This window comes from Pelodiscus sinensis, chromosome 21 (genome assembly GCF_052426305.1).
Source record: "Pelodiscus sinensis isolate ZL-2025 chromosome 21, ASM5242630v1, whole genome shotgun sequence".
Taxonomy (NCBI): domain Eukaryota; kingdom Metazoa; phylum Chordata; order Testudines; family Trionychidae; genus Pelodiscus; species Pelodiscus sinensis.
Genome location: NC_143072.1, coordinates 21,273,227 through 21,293,368, shown reverse-complemented (window position 1 = coordinate 21,293,368; position 20,142 = coordinate 21,273,227). Strand labels below are relative to the sequence as shown.

Genomic DNA, 20,142 nt, shown 5'->3' with positions numbered 1-20,142 from the left:
TTATGTTGAACTGTTTAAACCATTAAAGAGGATTTCACATCCCTATTGTGAACTTGTCTAACAGCTTGGGCTTAGGTGACAGCGATCTTTTGTTGAATGGTGTTTGTGTGGGTATAGGCAGGAAGGCACGACAGGCAAAGCAAGCCAGCCAGGTAATAAGCTGGTGAGCAGCATGGGTTATTGTCAAAAAAGCTAGGTAGAGAACTTTTGGGTGTGTTCATTTGTTAAAGAGATCTGAAGGTTGTAAGCTAGTGAACTGTTCTTGGTTCTTCCTGCATTCAGAGAAACACAGTGGTGTAGCTTCCTTCTAAATAAACCAAGATTTCCCAGACCCCAAACTTTGACTAGACACGCAGGTCAAAGAGGGACAGTGCTTCGAAGAAGCCTACCATGTAGAGCAGGGCTACCCAGCTTTGGAAGCCCCAGAGGCCACAATGATACTCTCAGCTCATGCCTAGGGCTGCAACTGAAGTGTGGTTGCTTATATATATAAATATATGCAAATAGCTTCTTTCACACTGACAGGCATAAATACAGTACCAAGATTAAGTCAAGACTACCTAACACACAGGTCCCATTTAAGTCAGTTCTGCTGATATTAATAAAAATGCAATATTTTTGCCTGATTTCTACCCATATGACAGCACGTTTAATGAGCACTTTTAAAAAGGAAATTGTATACCGATGTTCTGGGTGTTTAGCTTGAAGCTTCAGGTTGTGCATTTCTTGGAGTGATTTTACTCAAAGTTTCCAAACCAGAGCCCTCTAAGCTGCGGTGGAGGAGGTGGCCGAGTCAGGCTAGACCCGAGAGGCAGAAAGGACAGGTACCCAGGAGCCCCGTCCTGGATTCCATGCAGGGCTGACGTGCCTCCGTGGGAGTCTGTCGATCCATGCAGGACAGAGGTAGGGCTGCTCAGCCACAGGGCTGGACTCAAATGTGGCCAGTGAAAGCCAGTTGGCATCTCTCAGGCTCTGCCCACAAAGCTAAGCAGCCAGCACTTCCCACAGTGCCCCAGTGCTCCCGGCATCTCCTCCCTGGGGGCTAGAAACACTGACACCCTCTACCTGTCTGTTCCAGCCAGCCTGTCAGCTTGTGTCTTCCAATGCTCACCCCACCTGGGAGATGCCTCACCGTTGTGGAGTATATTCCCACTGGAAGCCATGTTCAAAGGATCCCTCCAGTGGGCTGCGTGTTGAGCCCCATGTAGAGCAATATTAAGTACATTTGGAATTAGAATACAACAAGGCTGCACAATTGTGAACTGAACTGCACTCACTCCCTAAAGCCACTAGTTGACACACAACTTCCCTCTTGCACATACTATAATTTTGTTTCACAATGAGAAATGTGTGAAAGCTATGACTCAACAGACCAACGTTGATTTAATGCTGCCAGTTAAGGAGGGCGGATAGCTGTCTTTCGTTTTTTTTCCCCCTCCTTAGCCTGATTGACTAACTTATGTGGACACAAATGACTATTTGTACTATACTTCTTCCTTTCAAATAATTCTCTGCTCATTTTATTCATAATTAAGAAAACAGACATTACAGTGATGACATCTGCTCCTGCAAATGGAGAAAAAACCCTGGCACCTCAAATAAATATGGAAAATGAAAGGGATGAGGGGGATAGGGAAGAGAAGTTGTATTTTTTGAATGCATGTGCTTGATATTATACTCAATTTTTGCCTCAGAATATAGTCAGAGAAAAGTGAACATGTACCAGTATATGCAAGGTCTTTTCTTCAGTGTAGTTGCATGTAATTTGTGATTGAAATTGATATAATTCTTAGTGCTCTACAGCAGAGTTTTCCTTGTGGGGAAAAAGTTATCCTTAATAAAAAAAAAAAAAAAAAAAAAAAAACTCTTAACATCTCACCTGTCTTTCACTATAAATCTGTAAGAGCTTGTAGATTGAAGAGTTGTTTGAGTTCCATGGCAGTTAAGCAGCTAAATAGAAACTATGAAGTACTTTGAAATTTTAAAATGAAAAATGCAGTTATTCATTCAACTAAAAATGGTTTCCTAAGCAAGAATCTAGATTAAAAGCAATCAGTAACTTAGACTATTAAAAATTAAATTAAGGGAGATTGCCTATCTCCTAGAACTGGAAAGGACCTTGAAACATCATCAAGTCCTGTCCCCTGTCTTCATAGCAGGACCAAGTACCATCCCTTTCAAATTTTTGCCCCCAATTCCTAAATGGCCTCTACAAGGATTGAACTCACAACCTTGTGTTTAGGAGGCCAATGCTGAAACCACTGAGCTATCCCCCCCTCTTTTTTTATTAATATTATAGATCAGTAAGTCAACTATAACTACTCAGTTGCTACTTTTAAAAATTGCTCTTTCATGTCTGAATTTCTATGCAACAATAATAAAAGTATGATCCCTGGTAAAAATTAACATAATTCTATAGCATAAGAAATAATTGCTTTTCAGAACAAACCTGGACCATACATTATTTCTATCTAAAAGAGATGTTACTATATTCATTGGATGAAAGAGAATTATACATTTTTCAGAATGCCTGTGATTCCATTTGGGGTTTTGGTAGCCATAGTAACATGTAGATAGCAGAGATAATTTTAGCCTTTGGTTTTATCGTTCCAGTATTAAAGAATTAGGTTCCAAAAATATCATCCTGGTCCTTGATGTAGTTCTAAAAATTGGCCTTTTCCTTGCACATTTAAAAGCAAGTCATGTGGGAGCCGTCTGCCCATAAAATACCTACCTAACACAAAACACATTTAATGGGTGAAGTAAAAAAAAGGACTGTCGCAGGGTCATAAAAATACTTACCAAACCGGACTCCTCCTAGATGGACACCTAGCCTTTGGTGGACACTGTCAGGGAAAGCACTCTATAATTATTTGGTTTCTAAACTAAGATCTTGCTCACACCCCATGCTTAGGCAGAAATAAAGGCCAACCCAATTAACTCCACATGCCTTAGAAAGACATAAGAGGTGAAATTTTAACATGCTACCATAACATTATTTTTTCATAGTAATTAAAGATGGAAGAAACATAAATCATGCAGTCAAATGCCCACCACAAAAATATGCTGTTTGAGTAGAGAGCTATTTGAGTAGAGAGCAGGTTGATTGACACTGTATGTGCCTTTAAAAATTCTAGCTGGAATTATAAGAACAATACAGATCTTAACTTCCAACTGAACATGCAAATATAGTCAAATTCTGTCAACTGAAAAGTTATACATTACCAAAAATCCAGTGTATCTATGCACTACCAGTACTTTTAATGACTCATTAAGTTCAGCTCAACGTACCACATTAATACTAACATTGGAAGCATGGAGATAGTAAAATGTTTACTAGCAATGTTATGAAAAATAGCTGTAATGATTACCTCATTCAGTATTGTGAATTTGTAAAGCACTTTGAGTTGCTTTGTCAAAAGACTGCAGAATGTCAACAGTTTTACACTGTGTATATATTAAAGATTAAGCATTGACCAGTTACATTTAAATGAATTTGAATAATTCAACTCTAGAGGAACTGTTCTGTCACTTTCCACAAGACACAAAAAGAACCCGATTCAGTGGTTTTTAACTTGTTCAATTTGCTTTTGAGGCCTCTTAGTTTCTGAAAAACTGCACATATTTTGAATAAAATGCAAGAGTGCATAAACCATACATCTTCATGTAGAACTGCAGCCTATAAGAGTGACTAAGATCTTTAGAGATTAAGCTAAAGCAATTGACGCTTACATCATTTTTATGGGCCATAGCAGTGTACTTAAAACACAGACCACCTCATTTCAGAGTCACTTAGATATGTTTCAGTCATGGACCAACATTATTTTGATGAGTTTTTGCTTACCGAAAAAAGCAGGATACCTTCCTTCTCCATGGAATAAATTGATAGTGGCTCTGATGGAAGATAAGAGTCGCAGGTTGATGATTCCAGGCCATTCGACTGGTGTACACAAAGACGACCCATACTCTCTTCCTCCACTCTGTTTTGCCTGGCTCTATTCAGTTTCTGTAGCGTTCGGTTGAAGCACATCAAAAACTTATTTGCCGAAACAGCAGTTCTAAAAAATCAAAACCCTACAGAATGCCACTCATTTTCTTATAAAAACAGACTGGTTAGTGAAGGGGAGATGCTGGAAGATAGAGGAAAACCCACCTGCTGAGAATGGACATTCCTCTAGAATTTAAGAATAGAGAAATATAGTAGTGAGAGTAAAGTTCATAAGAACTGTTATGGACACTTTATGTAATTATATGCAACTAAAAAACAACAAGGAATCCTATGGCACCTTAAAGACTAACCTTTATTTGGGCATTAGCTTCCTTGGCAAAACCCCACTTCATCCAATGCTTGAAATGGAAATTTTTCTACTCCATACATCTGACAAAGTGGGTTTTTGCTCACAAAAGCTGATGCCCAAATAAATGTGTTAGTCTTTAAGGTGCCACAGGGCTCCTTGTTTTTGCAGATACAGATTAACACAGCTATCCCTCTGATACCTCTTTGTAACTAAGGTAGGTAACTAATCAATGGCATTCAATCAGCTGATTTTTTCAACTCACCATAACCAGGATAAACAGGTTTGCAGTCAAGAAAATTTTCCTCAGCACCATGCTGGCATAAACCTTTGAAGTTTCTCTATTTCCCTTTGAAGCACTGAGTAGAGACTACAAAAATCAGGTGAGCGTATCTTTGCAGATCAATTTCCTGCAGGCACAGGCAGGGTGGAGGCAAAGAGAAGTAGTAAACTTGTCTAATCCAAGTCTATTTCTCATTCCACAAGTCCTCTCCATGGTACATCACATTATCTCTCCTCCCCCCCCCCTTTTTTTTTTGTGGATAAAGCGTAGGACTGAACACAGTGTGATTAAAAGACTATTTCAAGGACAGGGAAGGAGCCGTATCATAGCTGCACAACTACACAAAAATCACAGTGTTTAAAGAAGTTGAACATAAGACACCCCCAGCAAGTTTTCACTTGTTTTATTTAGGTGAACATACATGTGGTCCACATACTCAAGGAAAACTGTAAATCATAAAATAATTTAATGACTTACGCTGGAAAGGAATTAGCAGTACCATCAGTTAGTGGAATAACAAAAAGTGCCTTTATGGAGCACATTTATTAAAAGGAATACCACTACCAAATGCATGAATAAAAAAGCCATAAATTACTCCAGGAGATGAAAACGGGCTTCTTAGGAGGGATTGGGATTTTCAGAAAAAAAAATACACACTTTTTTTTGCTAAATACTTTGACAATTAAGGTTACAAAAATACAACTGAATAAGATACTGCATAGTATTTTAATTAAGATAACTGATACTGAGCTGCAGAAAGTAACACAACATCTCTGCCTCCATTTCATTTCTAAATAGAGAACTCTAAAATTTAAAAACAAAAAATAGGCCTAAAGTATTCTCTAAAAGACACACTGTGGGTGGGATGTATAGTACTACGAAAATACATATCTTCCATTCTATTTAATAATTTACTTCATGTAAAAAGTTGTGAAATTATCACAAGAAGCTTATACAAATTCATTACTTTAGTAAATTAACAAAAAAGATTAAACATTTTCTTTTAAAACAAGGTTTAGCCCTGTTATAACAATTATACAAGGGGGGGGGAAGGGTGAAGAGACTACATTTTGTATGAAGGAATACAAATTTACACACATTTTACAGAGACTCATACCCTACACATCTACAAAATTCACAGTTATAATACAAGCAGTACAAGGCTGAGAATAAAACTGTTCAATACCAAAAAGTTTTCTACTTTAAAAAAAGATCAACAGGAAGAGTTTCAAATTTCTGCACCAACTTCAAAATTTGAAAACAGACCAAAGTGTGCTCCCTCTCACAGGCACCCTTCAGCAAACGCATACGGCTTTTCTGGTCTGGTGGAAGAGTGAATTGCCAAGCTTCTTCTGCCCCCTTAAGCTTCGCCGCATGGTGAGCCTGTTTGAGTTTTTGCGCTGTGGAGATGTGGACAGGCTTTCTGGCTGGACACCAATGTTTCGAGCCAGGCTGCGTCTTGGCTTCTTCAAAGCTGGGCCAGAGTTAGATTCTTCTAATGTCCGTTTAAAGTTTCCTGTAGGTGTCCTCTCTGCTTCTTGGGATTTTGTTTGACCACTAGGGGACATCTTTAAGCTTTTTTGGTCTATGCTTGAATTTGCTGAATTGGCAGGGGAGAGGGTACCTGACAAGCCATTGCTGTAAGATTCATGAATCCTCAAAGCTAGTGTTTTGCTGCAGTTTTCCTCCTGAAGGCCTGGATCCCTAGAGGATGCTACCACCAATGGTGTACTGCTTTTAGCAATCTCCCCAGACAGCTCAGAATATTTATCCAAGATCACACTGCTATGCATTAGAGAAGGAACAGGCTCAAGGGAATTCAGTCGGGGCCATAGATCCTCTTCTAGCAGCTGGGATTAAAAAAGAAGGAATTATTTATCCATCAATATCGTTATTCCACTTGTGTTACCCCAGACAATGGCTACACTATTTGGGTGAAAGGCTCTATATTGAACAATAGATATGACAGCTTCTTTACGAGACAGATCTAACTCCAGATCCAAATGCAAAACACACCTGAATATTATCACAGTGGAGTTCAGGCTCTGGATGTATGCTTGGCAGCTTCAGCCCTCCACTCTTATGCAATTTCCATCAAGAAGTCTATGACAGTCTGCCATAAGACCTGTCTGGCCTTTTTTTAGCATCTATTCTTATTCTCACTGGTGCAAACTTAGTATGTCACCAAACTATGGGACCTATTTGCATTTTTCATTACTTTTGAATGCCAACAATTAAAATTATATCTGCAGAGAATGCCATGCACTTCCAGTCTTCATCAGTATCATCTGCAAACTAAAGATGCTGCTGCTCTCAGATATTTTTGTGAGAAAGTTTGCAAAGTGCTTTAAAGATTAAAAAGATCATAGAATGGCTAAGTATTATTAGGACAGACAGCAGAAGAGGAGGCGGCACTTCCTCCCGATCCTGATTACATTTAGACTTGTAAGTTACTGCTACATAAGCTATCAGGTGCCTGAAGCAATCCTCTTGTCACTGCAGGAGATCTAGTGGTGTAAAAGGAGATGAAATAAAGACGTCCCCAGGACAATACTAACTAACTTCTGAATTATTTTTATTACTTCCATCCTTTTACCTAAGAAACGCTCTTAATTCCTTACAACTGGGGGAAGACTATAGCCACATCTATACTTAACGCGCAGGAGATCAATCTGGGCTGTCCCGCTGCGGGCGTGCTCCAAGGCTTTGCTCCTGCCCCCCTGGTCTGCTGGGGGGGTCCAGCAAAGCCGCTGGACCCCCCCAGCAGCCCAGGGACACCAGAGCAAAGCCGCCGCCTGGGTGGCTTTGCTCGTTTGCCCAGGAGCAAAGCCACCCAGGCGGCAGCTTTGCTCGGGTGTCCCTGGTCTGCTGGGGGGGGTCCAGTGGCTTTGCTGGACCCCCCCCAGCAGACCAGGGCAACAGGAGCAAAGCCGCCCAGGTGGAGAGAGTCCCGCTGCCTGGGCGGCTTTGCTCCAGGGCAAACGAGCAAAGCTGCCCAGGCAGCGGGACTCCCACCGCCTGGGCAGCTTTGCTCGGGTGTCCCTGGTCTGCTGGGGGGGGTCCAGCGGCTTTGCTGGACCCCCCCAGCAGACCAGGGAGACCAGGAGAAGCTTTTCTCGCCCCGTTCGTAAGTGCAGATCCAACATAAGTCGGATCCGCGTAAGTCGGGGACTGCCTGTATAGTTGCTCAGCACTTCAGAAGACAGGCTGGGCTATCAAAGGGATTTTTTTTTCCAGTGAAAAACCTGGACATTACCAAAAGATTATTTTAATCTTTGATGACCCAAAGTAAATTGAATGTAGATAGTTATTGCACAAAAACCAAGATAAATTCAGACTTTTAATAGATGTGAGTTCAACTGTTTGAGATTCATGAATCCTCAAAGCTAGTCCATAAATCTGATGACAGTCATTTATGGGCAGTATTTTAGAAGTTATTCTTTCTCTTAGTTCTAGCGACAACCCAACAAACCCATATAGGTTACACATTCGGAGGTGCTTTGTGAACTGTTTCCTCAATTATACTCTTGAGCCCCATGCTCAATATAGATAGCTAAGTAACTGATTTGGGGAACTTAAATCAGAAAATTAGGACACAGAGTACAGGAGAATTTGGTATGGGAATTGGGTAATGAGAAGAATAAAGGAACACAGCGTATGGACCAGTCAAAATTCATTCCTGGGCAATCAGCTGACAGCACTAGGAAACAGTTGGAAGTCTGTCCTTTTAAAAAAAAAATTGATAGAAATATCTCAAGGATGAATAGTAACAGCCACAATAACTGGCACCAAAATGATCTGACTCAGAAATAAGTGGATACGCTGGGCTTTAGACTACATTTTATTTCAGAGGTAACTGCACTTACTTCAGGCCTACACTTACCCAAAGGTTGTCACTGTGATGATCAGTCCCCCGGGATCGATTTAGTGGGTCTAGTAAAGACCCGCTAACTTGACACTGATCACTCTCTCCTCGACTCAGATACTCCACAGGAATGAGAAGCATAAGGGAAGTTGACAGGAGAGTTTCTCCCACTGACTTCCCTCAGTGGCGACCTCTTGGCAAGCTGACCTAATGTACGTTGACACCAGCTACAGTATTCACGTAGCTGGAGTTGTGTACCGTAGGTCGACATCGTCCTGTGTTGTAGACCTGCCCGTAGTAGGGATATAAGCAAGTACCCAATAAGTCTAAGCTCAGCTATTCACTTCCCCCCGCCCTTGCTGCACCTGTATGAGAGGCAGCAATCGGGAAGGGGGAGGACGGAACAAGAGCTGGTGCTGGGGGAGCCAGCTTAAAAGTCGTTTCCCCCCCAGCACCATCTCCACAGTGCTGCCTGCCCACCCATCCCCAACTGCTGTCTCTATCAGAGGCAGCGAGGGGAGGGGGATAAGGGAGGCTGCTGCAAAGCAGTCTCTGCCCACGGTGGGCTAAGGCTCACCGCAGGCAGCTTCTGTCCGCATGGGGACAGGGCATTGGGGGAGGGGAAGTGGATTGGGCTTCTGCTGTTCACGGTGGCTGGGGTTGGCTGCGAACAGGGGCTGCTCCCTGCCCACAGCCAGTCCAGGCCACTGCGAACCAGGGCTGCTAGTCCCAGCTCGTGCCGGTCCAGGACCACTGCATCTCTGCATTTTAAATATAGTAAAAGCTGCCAGGTTCTTACTGCATTTAAAATGCAGAGGCACTGTGGTCCCAGAGGGAGCCTCCCCTTATCATCGATACATAGGAAACCTGAGATTGTTAAAACTCAAGATTACAAATGCTTCTTTTGTTCTCTGAAGATGACAACAGTGTTTTTCTTATCATCAGTACTTTCCACTTTTAAAGGCTGAGACGTTCACCCAAGACTTAGTTCCAAGGAATAAAAAGAGGATAAAGAACCATCATCAGTAACATCTTGCCATTGGCTGACATCTAACACCTGCCCAAATACACAGTTTAGATGACTGATCTCAAACTGGGATCAGGTACCTTCCTCTGGTTTTGTGATACTGATCCTCCTTCTGGCATGGTTATTAAAACAAGAATAGGCAGAAGTTTTTCACTTGGAAAATAAATTCTTGTAGTCTCTCTCCATACATGAAAAACACCATATTCTTTACATGAACAAACTCTTACTTAGAAGAGACAGAAATAAGCTCTACAAGAATAAAGCAGATCTGAATTCCTAGTGTGATGTCTCATTTCCTCATGTGGGTAAGTGTGAATTTCAAGACAGTATCGTCACCACTAGTTTCATTTACACAGATGCAGGGAATATGTAGGGATTCCCTCTACCTCTGTTCACTTTTTGTACCAGGATTTCTTTCAAAAAAGCTGTAACCCAGGAAAAAGCCTCCTGGACTTTCATATTACTATATAGGAGAAAGGCCCCAATTTTTCAGCTCCTTAAATCAGATTATCTGTGGCTGTCTCCCTAATGTTTTCCCCACATACAGTTCTCAGAAGAAAAAGTATTTAGAAGCAATTCTGTGGCTATTTGAGAGGAATTAGTAAACATAGCCAAAAGCCAAACATTACTGGAGTTATGTATACATTCTGCAAAGGTTAGGTCGCCAACACATTGGTTAAAAGTGACCGGGCAGCAGATCTGAAAAAAACCACACCTTAGAAAAGAGAGGTTTCGTCTGCTTCCTGACATGCCAAAAATACTGGTTGTGAATCTTTACAAATGACGTCTTCCATTTAAGGCTGACTATTTGAGATTTTAAATTTTGAAGGACATGGTAAAAACCAATCCATTTCTTACTGTTGCATAAGAACAAAATCGGTGACTTTTAAGTGAAGAGCAAATAAATTGCCCCCCCCAAAAAAAAGTCTATATACCAGCAGAATTCACTGTCAGAGCAAATACTGGATTTTTTAAAAGGCCGGTGTATGATCAGCACAGGGATCAGGAAGCAATTCTCTTCTCTGCTCCTTATATACAGTATTATAAAATGGAGTATTTATGTATGGTCTGGGCAGCATGAGGTGGTTTCCTTCTTCCAGAAGTCATTGCTTAAGGCACAAGTCCAACTCTGACAGTTTAAACCAGTAGGGAATATTCTGTCCCTCATGGGCTATTTTAATCCTCCCTCCAAAAACTGAATTTGTGTCTTTTTTAAAAGGCTTCTGTTTATCACTGAAATAAAGCACAATGCAGCCCTCATTTACCCACTATGTGGACCCCATGCTAATTAATTATAAATTTCATGTAATTTGAATTTCATAGAAAGAAAATGAGTCAAAGCTGCCTCTTGAGTTTGAATTTTACCCAGAAGATTTATTTAGAAGCATTTACTATTTCAACGGCAAACCCTGTTGGCCAACCACTACGTTAATCCCAGTGTGGCAATCTGCTCTTTTCATCATTAATGTGTCTCTCTGTAATGAGAAGCTACTTCCCTGCCCATTGCAAAAAGGTTACTTATTAGTCAAGCCAGAATAATGACCTGAAAATACAGGGAAGCTCCTTTTTGAGCTCTCTCAAAAATACACAAGGGGACACAGACGCAGAATCATTCCATTTATTCTAAACTGCCTAGAGATGTTTATTTTTCCTTAAATGTTTCAAGATTATTCTGATAGCACAGTTGCCCTGTTTTCTCTCTCTCTTTTTCCACTTTCTGCTTCGACTTTTTCCTTTCCTTCCACTTCTATACGGAGTCTGTGAGAATAGATGGTATTTTTGTTACTAAAACAGCAACCTCTACTAATGCTAAAAAGTGCTATTTGTGGTATATATGCTTTCATTTCTGTTTAAAAAGAAATCAAGTGGGGGCAGAAATAAATTCTTCTAAATAAAATCAATATTTTTAAAATTAGAAATTAAAATTGTAAAGCAGGGCAAGAAGAAAAAAGGGCACTAAAATGGAGGCAGCAGATTAAATGGTAAGCATCGTATGTGCTTGTGGCCAACTCAATTTTACCATCAGGGCCCTGCTAAGAAAAAGAAGACAAAGGCCTTGTCTATGTGGGGAACTGACTGGGATGGCTACAGAAGAATAAGTTATTGTGCTCTAGCTCCCTGTGTGGACACACTGTTCTGGAATAAATGTAAATTTATTCTAGAATAATTACTTCACACACAAAATGGAGTAATTATTCTGGAACAAAGTCACTTTTATTCCAGAACAGAATGTTCTGGTCACATGGGGTATGTTTACACTTCCAAGGAGATCGAAGCTGCCACATCCAGGGTTTGAATTAGCGGGCCTAGTGAAGACATGCTAATTCGAAATGAGATGGACACTCCGGGTGATGCCGGTAGTGCTGCTTCCACGTGGAGTAAGTTGAAGGAAGTGTGTTCTCCCTTCAACTTCCTGCAGTGTGGACAGCGCCAAAAACCAAGTTAAGGTACTTCGACTTCCGCTACGCAATTAATGTAGCTGATGTCGTGCATCTTAATTCAACCTTGTTCTGTAGTGTAGACATACCCATGGAGAGCTATTTTAGAATAGCGATAGCAATATAGTTTATACTGCTGTAGCTCTTCAAGTCATTTTCTCTATAGAGACAATCGTAGGCAAACAAAATTAAAAGTTAGCTTCATCTCAGTGCTAAACACTCCTTTGAACTGGTAAAAGTAACAGTTTGTGCTTATCTACCAGATGAAAGACTCATAATCAAGGCAAATGCAAGGTGTGTAGCAGTAAAACAGCAAGAGGACTTCAAGGAGGGTATGTGCAGTCCTTTAAAAACAGCCGAGCAGCCCTGGCAGAGAACTGAAGAGCAGTTTGAAATTTGCCATGAAAGGAATGATGCTCCTCTTAAGTGTTGATCTAGAGCTTCCATTGCTTTCAGTATTGGTCTCCCTCACTACTGGAGCACAGATTTCTACACCACAAAGAATGTATTGAATTTTTTTCCATGAGTTAAATGAGGAGGGGGTGTTTACAGTATGTATTTTAAATGCTAGCTCTGGGACATTTTCAATCATCAACATGTCCCAAAGCTTACTTGACAGAAGGTTGGAAACAATTCAAAAGCTGTACAAAAAAACCCCACCCCACTGACAACACACGAATAATTACAGTTCAGATAATCTCTTGCCACAGAAGACTTCGGGATTACTACTTCTTTTCAGCGGATTTTGGTTCCTCCCATGCATTCTCCTGCTGCTACTCAATGAAAAAGCCCACTTGCTGTTTTATTAGCGGTCTCTATATCAACCATATGTTAAGTACTCTCGTCCTAATCTTTGTTTTTCCATTTTACTTTGCCTAAAGGATGGCTATTCAAAGACATTAGAGAACATCAAAGCACTAGAGCTATTCCAGTTTGCAGAAACTGGCAATTATCGAAACAAACATGCACTCACAATTACACCCTAGTCTTTAACAACAAAATGGCAAAGACCTTCCAAAAACCTCCCTTCTATGTTAATGGACAAGCTTCTCATTCAAAGGATGATGCTGTAAAATAAGGCCTTTTAAAAAAAAAAAAAAGATGAAAATTTAAATGGACAGATAAATGCAGATAAGCTCTCCCAACCTGAAAATAAAAGTGCTCTTAAAAATAACCAATCGCTCTCTGTTTATGTAGCACGGAGAAGTGCTTCTAATCAGGAAGGACACTGTACACAACATTTATATACTGACCATTTGTAGATCAACTAAAAATATACCAGTCAGCGTTGTATCATTATAGATTGCAGTTGTCAGCACTCGACTCAATTCAAAAAGTGTCAAGATCTTAAGATGACGCAGAGACTTTAAATGTCTCCGAATCCAGCAATCCAGAACACTTATTTTACACTCTTGCCTCATGTTCCCAGGACTAAACTGAAGAACACATGGGTAAGAAAAGAAGAGGTGTATCATCTAATAGTTGGGCACAATCACACCAAGCAGCCACAAATTCAGCTCCCTCTATCAGATTTTAAGTCACATAAGAAGGCTGCTTCTCTCCAGCAAGAAGCAGGAGGCAGACGGAAGAATTAGCTGTACATTTGTGGGTTTCATTCTTAACATTGGTGTTCTAAATAATTTTACCTTGATAGGAGGGGTACAGCAACGGGACGGTGTCATCGCGCCCATATCGGGGCTGCTGTACCAGGGGCCCTCTGCCAAGTTGAGATACAGTTCCTCTTCATTTTCCCAGCTGCTCCGACCGTTCTGCACTGGTGAGATGCAGATTACGATGGCACTAGTATTATCTGCACGAAGCATGCGCTGCCTCCACCGACCGAGTGCTCTGTTCACCAGCATCTTGGCACAAGACTGTCTGTGTTCTCCCTTCGTTGTTTAAGGAATAAAACAGAGAAAAACCATCACCCCCATTTTACTGTGGCCATAACATGACGGAGTCAGGTAACAGAGCTTCCAATTCTTTACCTCTACATGATGGTGCTAACACCCCAGAATTCACTCAAACATGAATCTTAGCAGCAGCAGCCAGCTCCTACTAGGTTTAAAATACAGAGTCAGCTCCCGGAGCTGGCTCGAGCTGGGATTGAACTGTCCCGGCTCACACAGGCTCCAGGATGCTGCGGTTGTGCCCCTCTTCTGCTTACTGCACCAAAAAGACAGTGCTGGAGAGAACCAGCTTTTAAACCGGCTTCCCCTCTCTCTCCCCACCCAGCACCAGCTCCTGCTTCCCCACACCTGGCTGCCTCTGGGGGAAGTGAGTAGTCAACTCCGCTACTCCCGTACATCCCTAGTGCAAACAGCAGTTACACTGGTACTTCATTCGTAAGACATCACACAGAAGAAACTCATGTTACTAATTTTTTTAAAAGATTACACACTTGCACCTACAACAGTGGTGTGGATTAGTGCAGAACTGTTATTTCAAACATAAAAATGCTTTAAACTCTCCAAGTGAAACAGAGATATCTGAAAATTGATCGACCACTCCCTCCCCCAGGTCACAACAGGCGCTCAAGGTAGGGAGGACTGAGGTGCAGGGTAGGGTGCAGGAGAGGTTCCCGACCCTTCATCCCTCCCCCAGGCTGGGAACCTTTCCTACACTCTACCCTGCACCTCAGTCCCGTGCCCCAGATCACAACCACTTCCTTCACCCAAACTCCCTCTCAGACACCACACCCTCTCCTGCACCCCAATCTCCTACCCTGAGCACCCAACCTATGTTCCAGACCCGGCACCCCTTGCACAGACAAGGGCAGCCCTTGATCATTTAGCAAAACCTTGGAGTGGTCCTGCATCAAAAATTATTGCCCAACCCTGTTTCGACATGTACTGCAATAGAGTAACAGCAACAAAGTGACTTAATAGCCACAGGCACTGCATGGGGGCCCGAAGGGCCACGTGCCCCCCAAACACTATGGGTAGGAAGAGCAGGGGGCTGGCCAGCAGCTAGTGAGAGGATTAACAGTGGGGGAGGGATTTCCTGCCCCACACTTACCAGCATTAGTGGGGCAAGTGAACTAATAGCCCCATGTCATTGCACTTCTCTGACTGTGTCACTCGGGGGAGGGGCGGGACCACCCCACACTCCCCAGTGGGAAGCGGAGCAATGCGGCTGGGAAAACAGGGCCATGTTACTCTGCTTGACCTGCCGCTACCGGTAAGCACGGGCGCTGGGGAAGGGGAGAAGGGGAGGGAGTGGAGGAACTTCTGCTGCAGGCATTGCTAGTCCCCACCGTGTGCCACATCGCTCAGGGGAGAAGAGGCAGGGCGGGGACGGAGCAAGGGCGGGGAGAGATCGGAACAGAGGAGGGGCTTGGAGCGGAAGGGGGCTGTCCCAGCCCTTCCCTGAACTGGAGAGAGGCACATGGCCAGTAGCCCCTTCTGCCCCCTTCACCCAGTTGCCCCTGTTCAGAGCTACCATGTTACCTTTAAGTAGCTGACAGCATAATCAGGCCCTCACCATAAAATACTGTTTCTCCTCATGATCCTGGCACATAGAAATGGCATCTTGAGGTGGGATCATGTTCCACAGCCCATCACTGCCTAGAATAATGTATTTGTGCTTCTGGGGATCAAGCGTATATACACTAGTGTCTGGTTCAGGAGATACAACAAATTCACCACTGTAGAAATCGTAACTCCACAGATCACCTGGGGAGGAAGAAAACAAGGAAAATGTTTAATACAAGTCAGTCCAGGGTCATCAGTGTCCCCTTATTACCAGCAGTCTTGAACACCAACCTGCAGTGAAGTCCATTCCTGGGAAGTCTAGCCATGCAACTCTCTTAAGACAATCAGGAGTTTTTGTTGTTGGATTTTAAATTGCTATTTTCTGATAGGTCACTCAGGGTTTTTTTTAAACTTCATTTTAAACCAGTGGTTCCCAAACTTTTTGGCATCACACCTCCTTTTTGATTTTTGAGAAATCCTTACCCCGCCCTCCTCCCCCAAAATACAGCAGCAAATTTGAGGGGGGGGGAAAGGAACTGACCGGGGCCGAAAAACAAAATTAGCAGCAAAACTAAAAGCAGAGCAGGTATTGCCTTTTTAAGGTGGCCTTTTTGAAGTCTGCTCCAGACGGACCTGGCTCTTTCTTGAGGGGTGATTGACAATGGGGGGAGGGCCTGGATCACCTCACGCCCCCTCCTGGAATTTCTTCATACTCCCCCCAGTTTGGGAACCCATGTTTTAAACCATGTTTATAAGAGATTCTCTCTTCCCTGTTGATGTTTGTTAGGGTCTTTTCAGGAAGGGAAAAGTTGACTCAATACACAGGAAACAATGAAATTGACTATATTTAGGTGGCAAATACAGTGAGTAAATTTGTTACAAGAGAGAAAAGTGCCTTTTTCTCATTCATTTCTCCCAGTTATAAAGACTGTATATGTTACTTGTAAAACCAGTAAAATTTTCAGACAAAAATGTGGTTTTCCAAATTGGTCCCTTTAAATCAAGGAGCACCGTTATGCTGTTATTCCAATATTTTCTTGAGAGCTCCTTCCAAACTTGACAGCATGGTTTCTACAAGGGTAACCTCTACAAGTCCAACTTTTGGACATTACCCGCCCTCTCTGCAGCATCCTACAATTGTAGGAACAGAATGAAAAATAATTCTCATAGAAAATATCCTCCACTTGATTCTAGCAAACAACTCCTTAGAAAGGTCACTGAAGGTTTGAAATTAACAGAGAATCCAATATAATCTTTCCTACCATTTTCCACACACTGGCGGTTCTCTTCTTGTACGCAACATACAGCTTTAAAGTAGAAATTCATTCAACCTCAAAGTGGAAAAGCATTTAGAATCTAAAAAGCTCCTTTTTAAAAGCAACAGTTTTTCAGCTCGAGACTTCAAGAAACGTAACGGTTTGTGACCTTTTAACGGTGCTTTCTGACATCTTCTTTGCCCGCCCCACCATTTAAAATAATAAAAATAAAGCTCTTTGTCTCCCTGCTTCCTGGAGTAGGACATTTTCCTTTAGCTCCGCTTAATACTATCAAGCGGTACAAAAGGTTTTTCAGAACCAGAATAAGGAATACTTCAAATCAATTAATCCACTTCACTACAGCAAACAGCAATGGGCCATCCTCAAAGAGCCAATTCACTTTCATAGCAGCAGATGATAACAGGAACGCTTCTAGTAAATGCTAATTAAAAGCCTGGCCTACTTGAGCAGAGGCGCTCTCTCCATCAGCGGACTAGTACAACAAAGCTCACTGGCTGGCAACAAGATCAAAATAAACACTGTAGCAGTCAAACTGAGCTCCAGTGAAGCAATTATTGTGCATGTAATTGCCATAGAGAAAAAGGTTTTGTTCAAATCTTGCCTGCCATAGCCACCACAGATAAAAGCTTAACTCCTCATTCAGTTTATAATCTTTCTATAGGTACATCAAGAACCCTCCTGCATCCGACTGAAGTCTTGCCATGGTAATCAATGGCGGCATGAGACTCAAATATGGAACTAGTTGTTTTGCTTGATTGTTTTAACTATGCTTGCGTAGTTAAGCTAGGTCTAGCAGTTGTTTACATTTACAAAATAATATGCCCAAAGTTTATGTAAACTTAAATACATGATGCAAGGCCACTGTAGGGGCTAATCACCTTGCAAAATTGGTTTAACTTACCCTTGTCAGATCACAAATGCTTTCATCAGTATTGTTTCTTTACCTCTTCTAAGGCCACATCGTCACTTGCTGCCCCTAAGATCAATCTTCTGGAGTTCAATTTATTAGGTCTAGTTAAGACCTGCTAAATCAAACACTGAAGGCAGCCCCAGTTGATGCCAGTGCTCCTGGCAGTCGCGAGGAGTAATGGAAGCCAACATTCTCTCATCAGTGTCCCTCTGTGAAGATGTCGCCAAGTTTGACATAAGGTAAGCTGACGCCAGCTGCATATTTTATGTAGCTGGAGTTGCGTACCTTAACCCAACCTTCCAGGTCTAGTGTAGCTGGTGTCGGCTTACCTTATGTACAGTAAAGATGTTAAATATCAGTTAATTGATCCGTTAATTACTCGACTAGTCAATAGGCACTTCCTCATTCCTCCTTTGAAATGAACAAGAGCCCCCAGTGGGGCTCTGGGGCTCTTGTACATTTCAAAGGAGGAATGCAGAACTGCGTGTGCAGCGGAGTCCCCTGCTGATCCCGGGCTCCATGCTGCGCTGCGGATTTGAAATGCCGCACGGAGCTGGGGTCAACTGGGGAGTCCCCAGCTGAGCCTGGGCTCCACAGCGCCACTTTGAAATGCTGCCTTGGTGTTTCAAAGGGGCAGTGCCATACAGCTGAGCCGGAGATCAACTGTGCGGGTCTGCACCTTTGAAACACGGAGGTGGCGTTCAAAGGGGCAGCGCCTCACAGCTAAGCTGGGGATCAGCTATGCAACACTGCCCTTTGAACACCGCCTCCATGTTTCAAAGGGGAAGCACTGCACAGCTGACCCCGGGCTCAGTTGTGAAGCACTGCCCCTTTGAAGTACTCCTTTTCCCCCCTTTTGCTACTTCTATTTGATAGATGCAGCAAGGGAGGGAGAGGGGATCAACCAGTTGACTAGACTATCCGATAAGCTTTTGCTTATTAGATAGTCGACTAGTCCTTAACATCCTTAATGTAGAGCCTGACACTTTTCACAGAGGAACGCGGACAGGAGAGTGTTGGCTTCCCTTACTCCTTGCAACTTCCAGGAGTACCAGCACCAATGGGGGCATTCGAATTAGTGGGTCTTAACTAGACCTAATAAATCAAACACCAGAAGATTGATTTCCAGCGCAGCAAGTGGAGATGTGGAGATGTACCTTAGAAGAGGTAAAGAAGCAATACTGACAAAATCATTTGTGATCTGTAAAGGTTAAGTTAAAACAATTTTGAAAGGTGATTAGCCCCTACGGTGGCCTTATATCCATGTATTTAAGATTACATAAATCAACGTTGGGCATATTATTGCATAGATTTAAACAACAGCTATCTAATACTCTAAGAAGCTGGCTCACCCCGCTGTGGGAGGTAGCCCAGAGCTCTGACTTGAGTGAGAGTGAGTCAAGGAGGGATTGGTGCGGGGTTGTAATTCTCAACTGGGAGCAAGTTATTGTTTTGTACTCTTTACTTGTATGGGCCCCTCTCAATGATTTTTCTGTAAGTGAGTGGCTCCTGACCAAAAAAGGGTTCCCCACCCTTTATTGAGTCACAGGTATTTTTAATCAAAATCGTGGACAGGTCAGACAATACACAAAAATTCACTGCCTGGGCCTTGACTTGTCTATGACTTACATTAAAAATACCTGTGATTAAATCTTGGAGGGTGGAAGGGGGGACACGCAGAGTCAGCAGCACCAGTCTGGGGATGACTGCTGCTCTGGCCAGCTGCCCAAGGTCTGCTAGAGCCACGGCTGGTGTGACTGGTCCCTGAACCAGTTGCTTGGGAAGCCCTGGGACAGACATACTGGTTCCTGCAGAAGTCACAGAGGTTGTGGCAAGTCACACAATCCAGAACTTCCACGACCTTGGACACACACAGGGCCCTAATAATGCAATCCAATCAGGGTGTGTTCAGGTGTGGCCAAACGAAGAATGCCCATCAGACTCTTACAATCACATTTCGAGTTATTCCTGTTCTAGTTTTGACTAGCTGCACCTGGGAATTAATTGGCAGTAAATTTGTTTTCAAAATAAGAGACACAAAGTGCAAAGCTGTTTTAACTCTCTATAAACAAGGTACATAACACTTACAGGGAGGGATTCAAACAGCTGACGTGTTACAGAGCTACATTATTCTCCTTTTTAAAAACACATTAACAACCCAGACCAGAGCCAAAGAATGAGAAGTACAGCAGCACGCACAGGAAGCTTGCAAGAAGTGCAGAAAGCCAAAGATTTCGGAGTGGTTTTGAAGATGTATTCCTTTCAGACCTTGTACCTTATCAGTCAGCCCCAGGGCCACATGCAGCCCATTAGGAGCATGGGTGGCCCACAAGACACTGTCCACCACTGCCCATGCACAAGGTTGCCAGGGTCTGCTGGTTTTTGCCTGTGTAGGTTTATTCCCGAGCCAATATTCCAATAGTGGTAAGCACTTAAACAAGGGCATGTGAAGGGAGGTGCGAGCACTCTGCAGCCAATCACAGCACTGTTACGGTTCAGTCGCCACACCCCACAAATTCCAGGTACGAACGCGTCATCAGCAAAACTACCCTATCCCGGCAGATCTCTTGGTTG

At 42.7% G+C, this 20,142-nt stretch overlaps 1 protein-coding gene across 1 annotated transcript in view; it reads right to left on the bottom strand.

Moving 5' to 3' along the window:
- Positions 1–4,966: 4,966 nt before the first annotated feature.
- PPM1D (protein phosphatase, Mg2+/Mn2+ dependent 1D) overlaps positions 4,967–20,142 on the bottom strand; it is a 44,591-nt gene continuing 29,415 nt past the window's right edge. The window contains exons 4-6 of the mRNA XM_025179227.3: positions 15,392–15,582; positions 13,555–13,797; positions 4,967–6,428 (exon numbers count right to left, since the gene is read on the bottom strand). Coding sequence (XP_025035012.2) covers positions 5,874–6,428; positions 13,555–13,797; positions 15,392–15,582 — 989 coding nt within the window. The 3' untranslated portion in view covers positions 4,967–5,873. The remainder of the gene's footprint in view (positions 6,429–13,554; positions 13,798–15,391; positions 15,583–20,142) is intronic.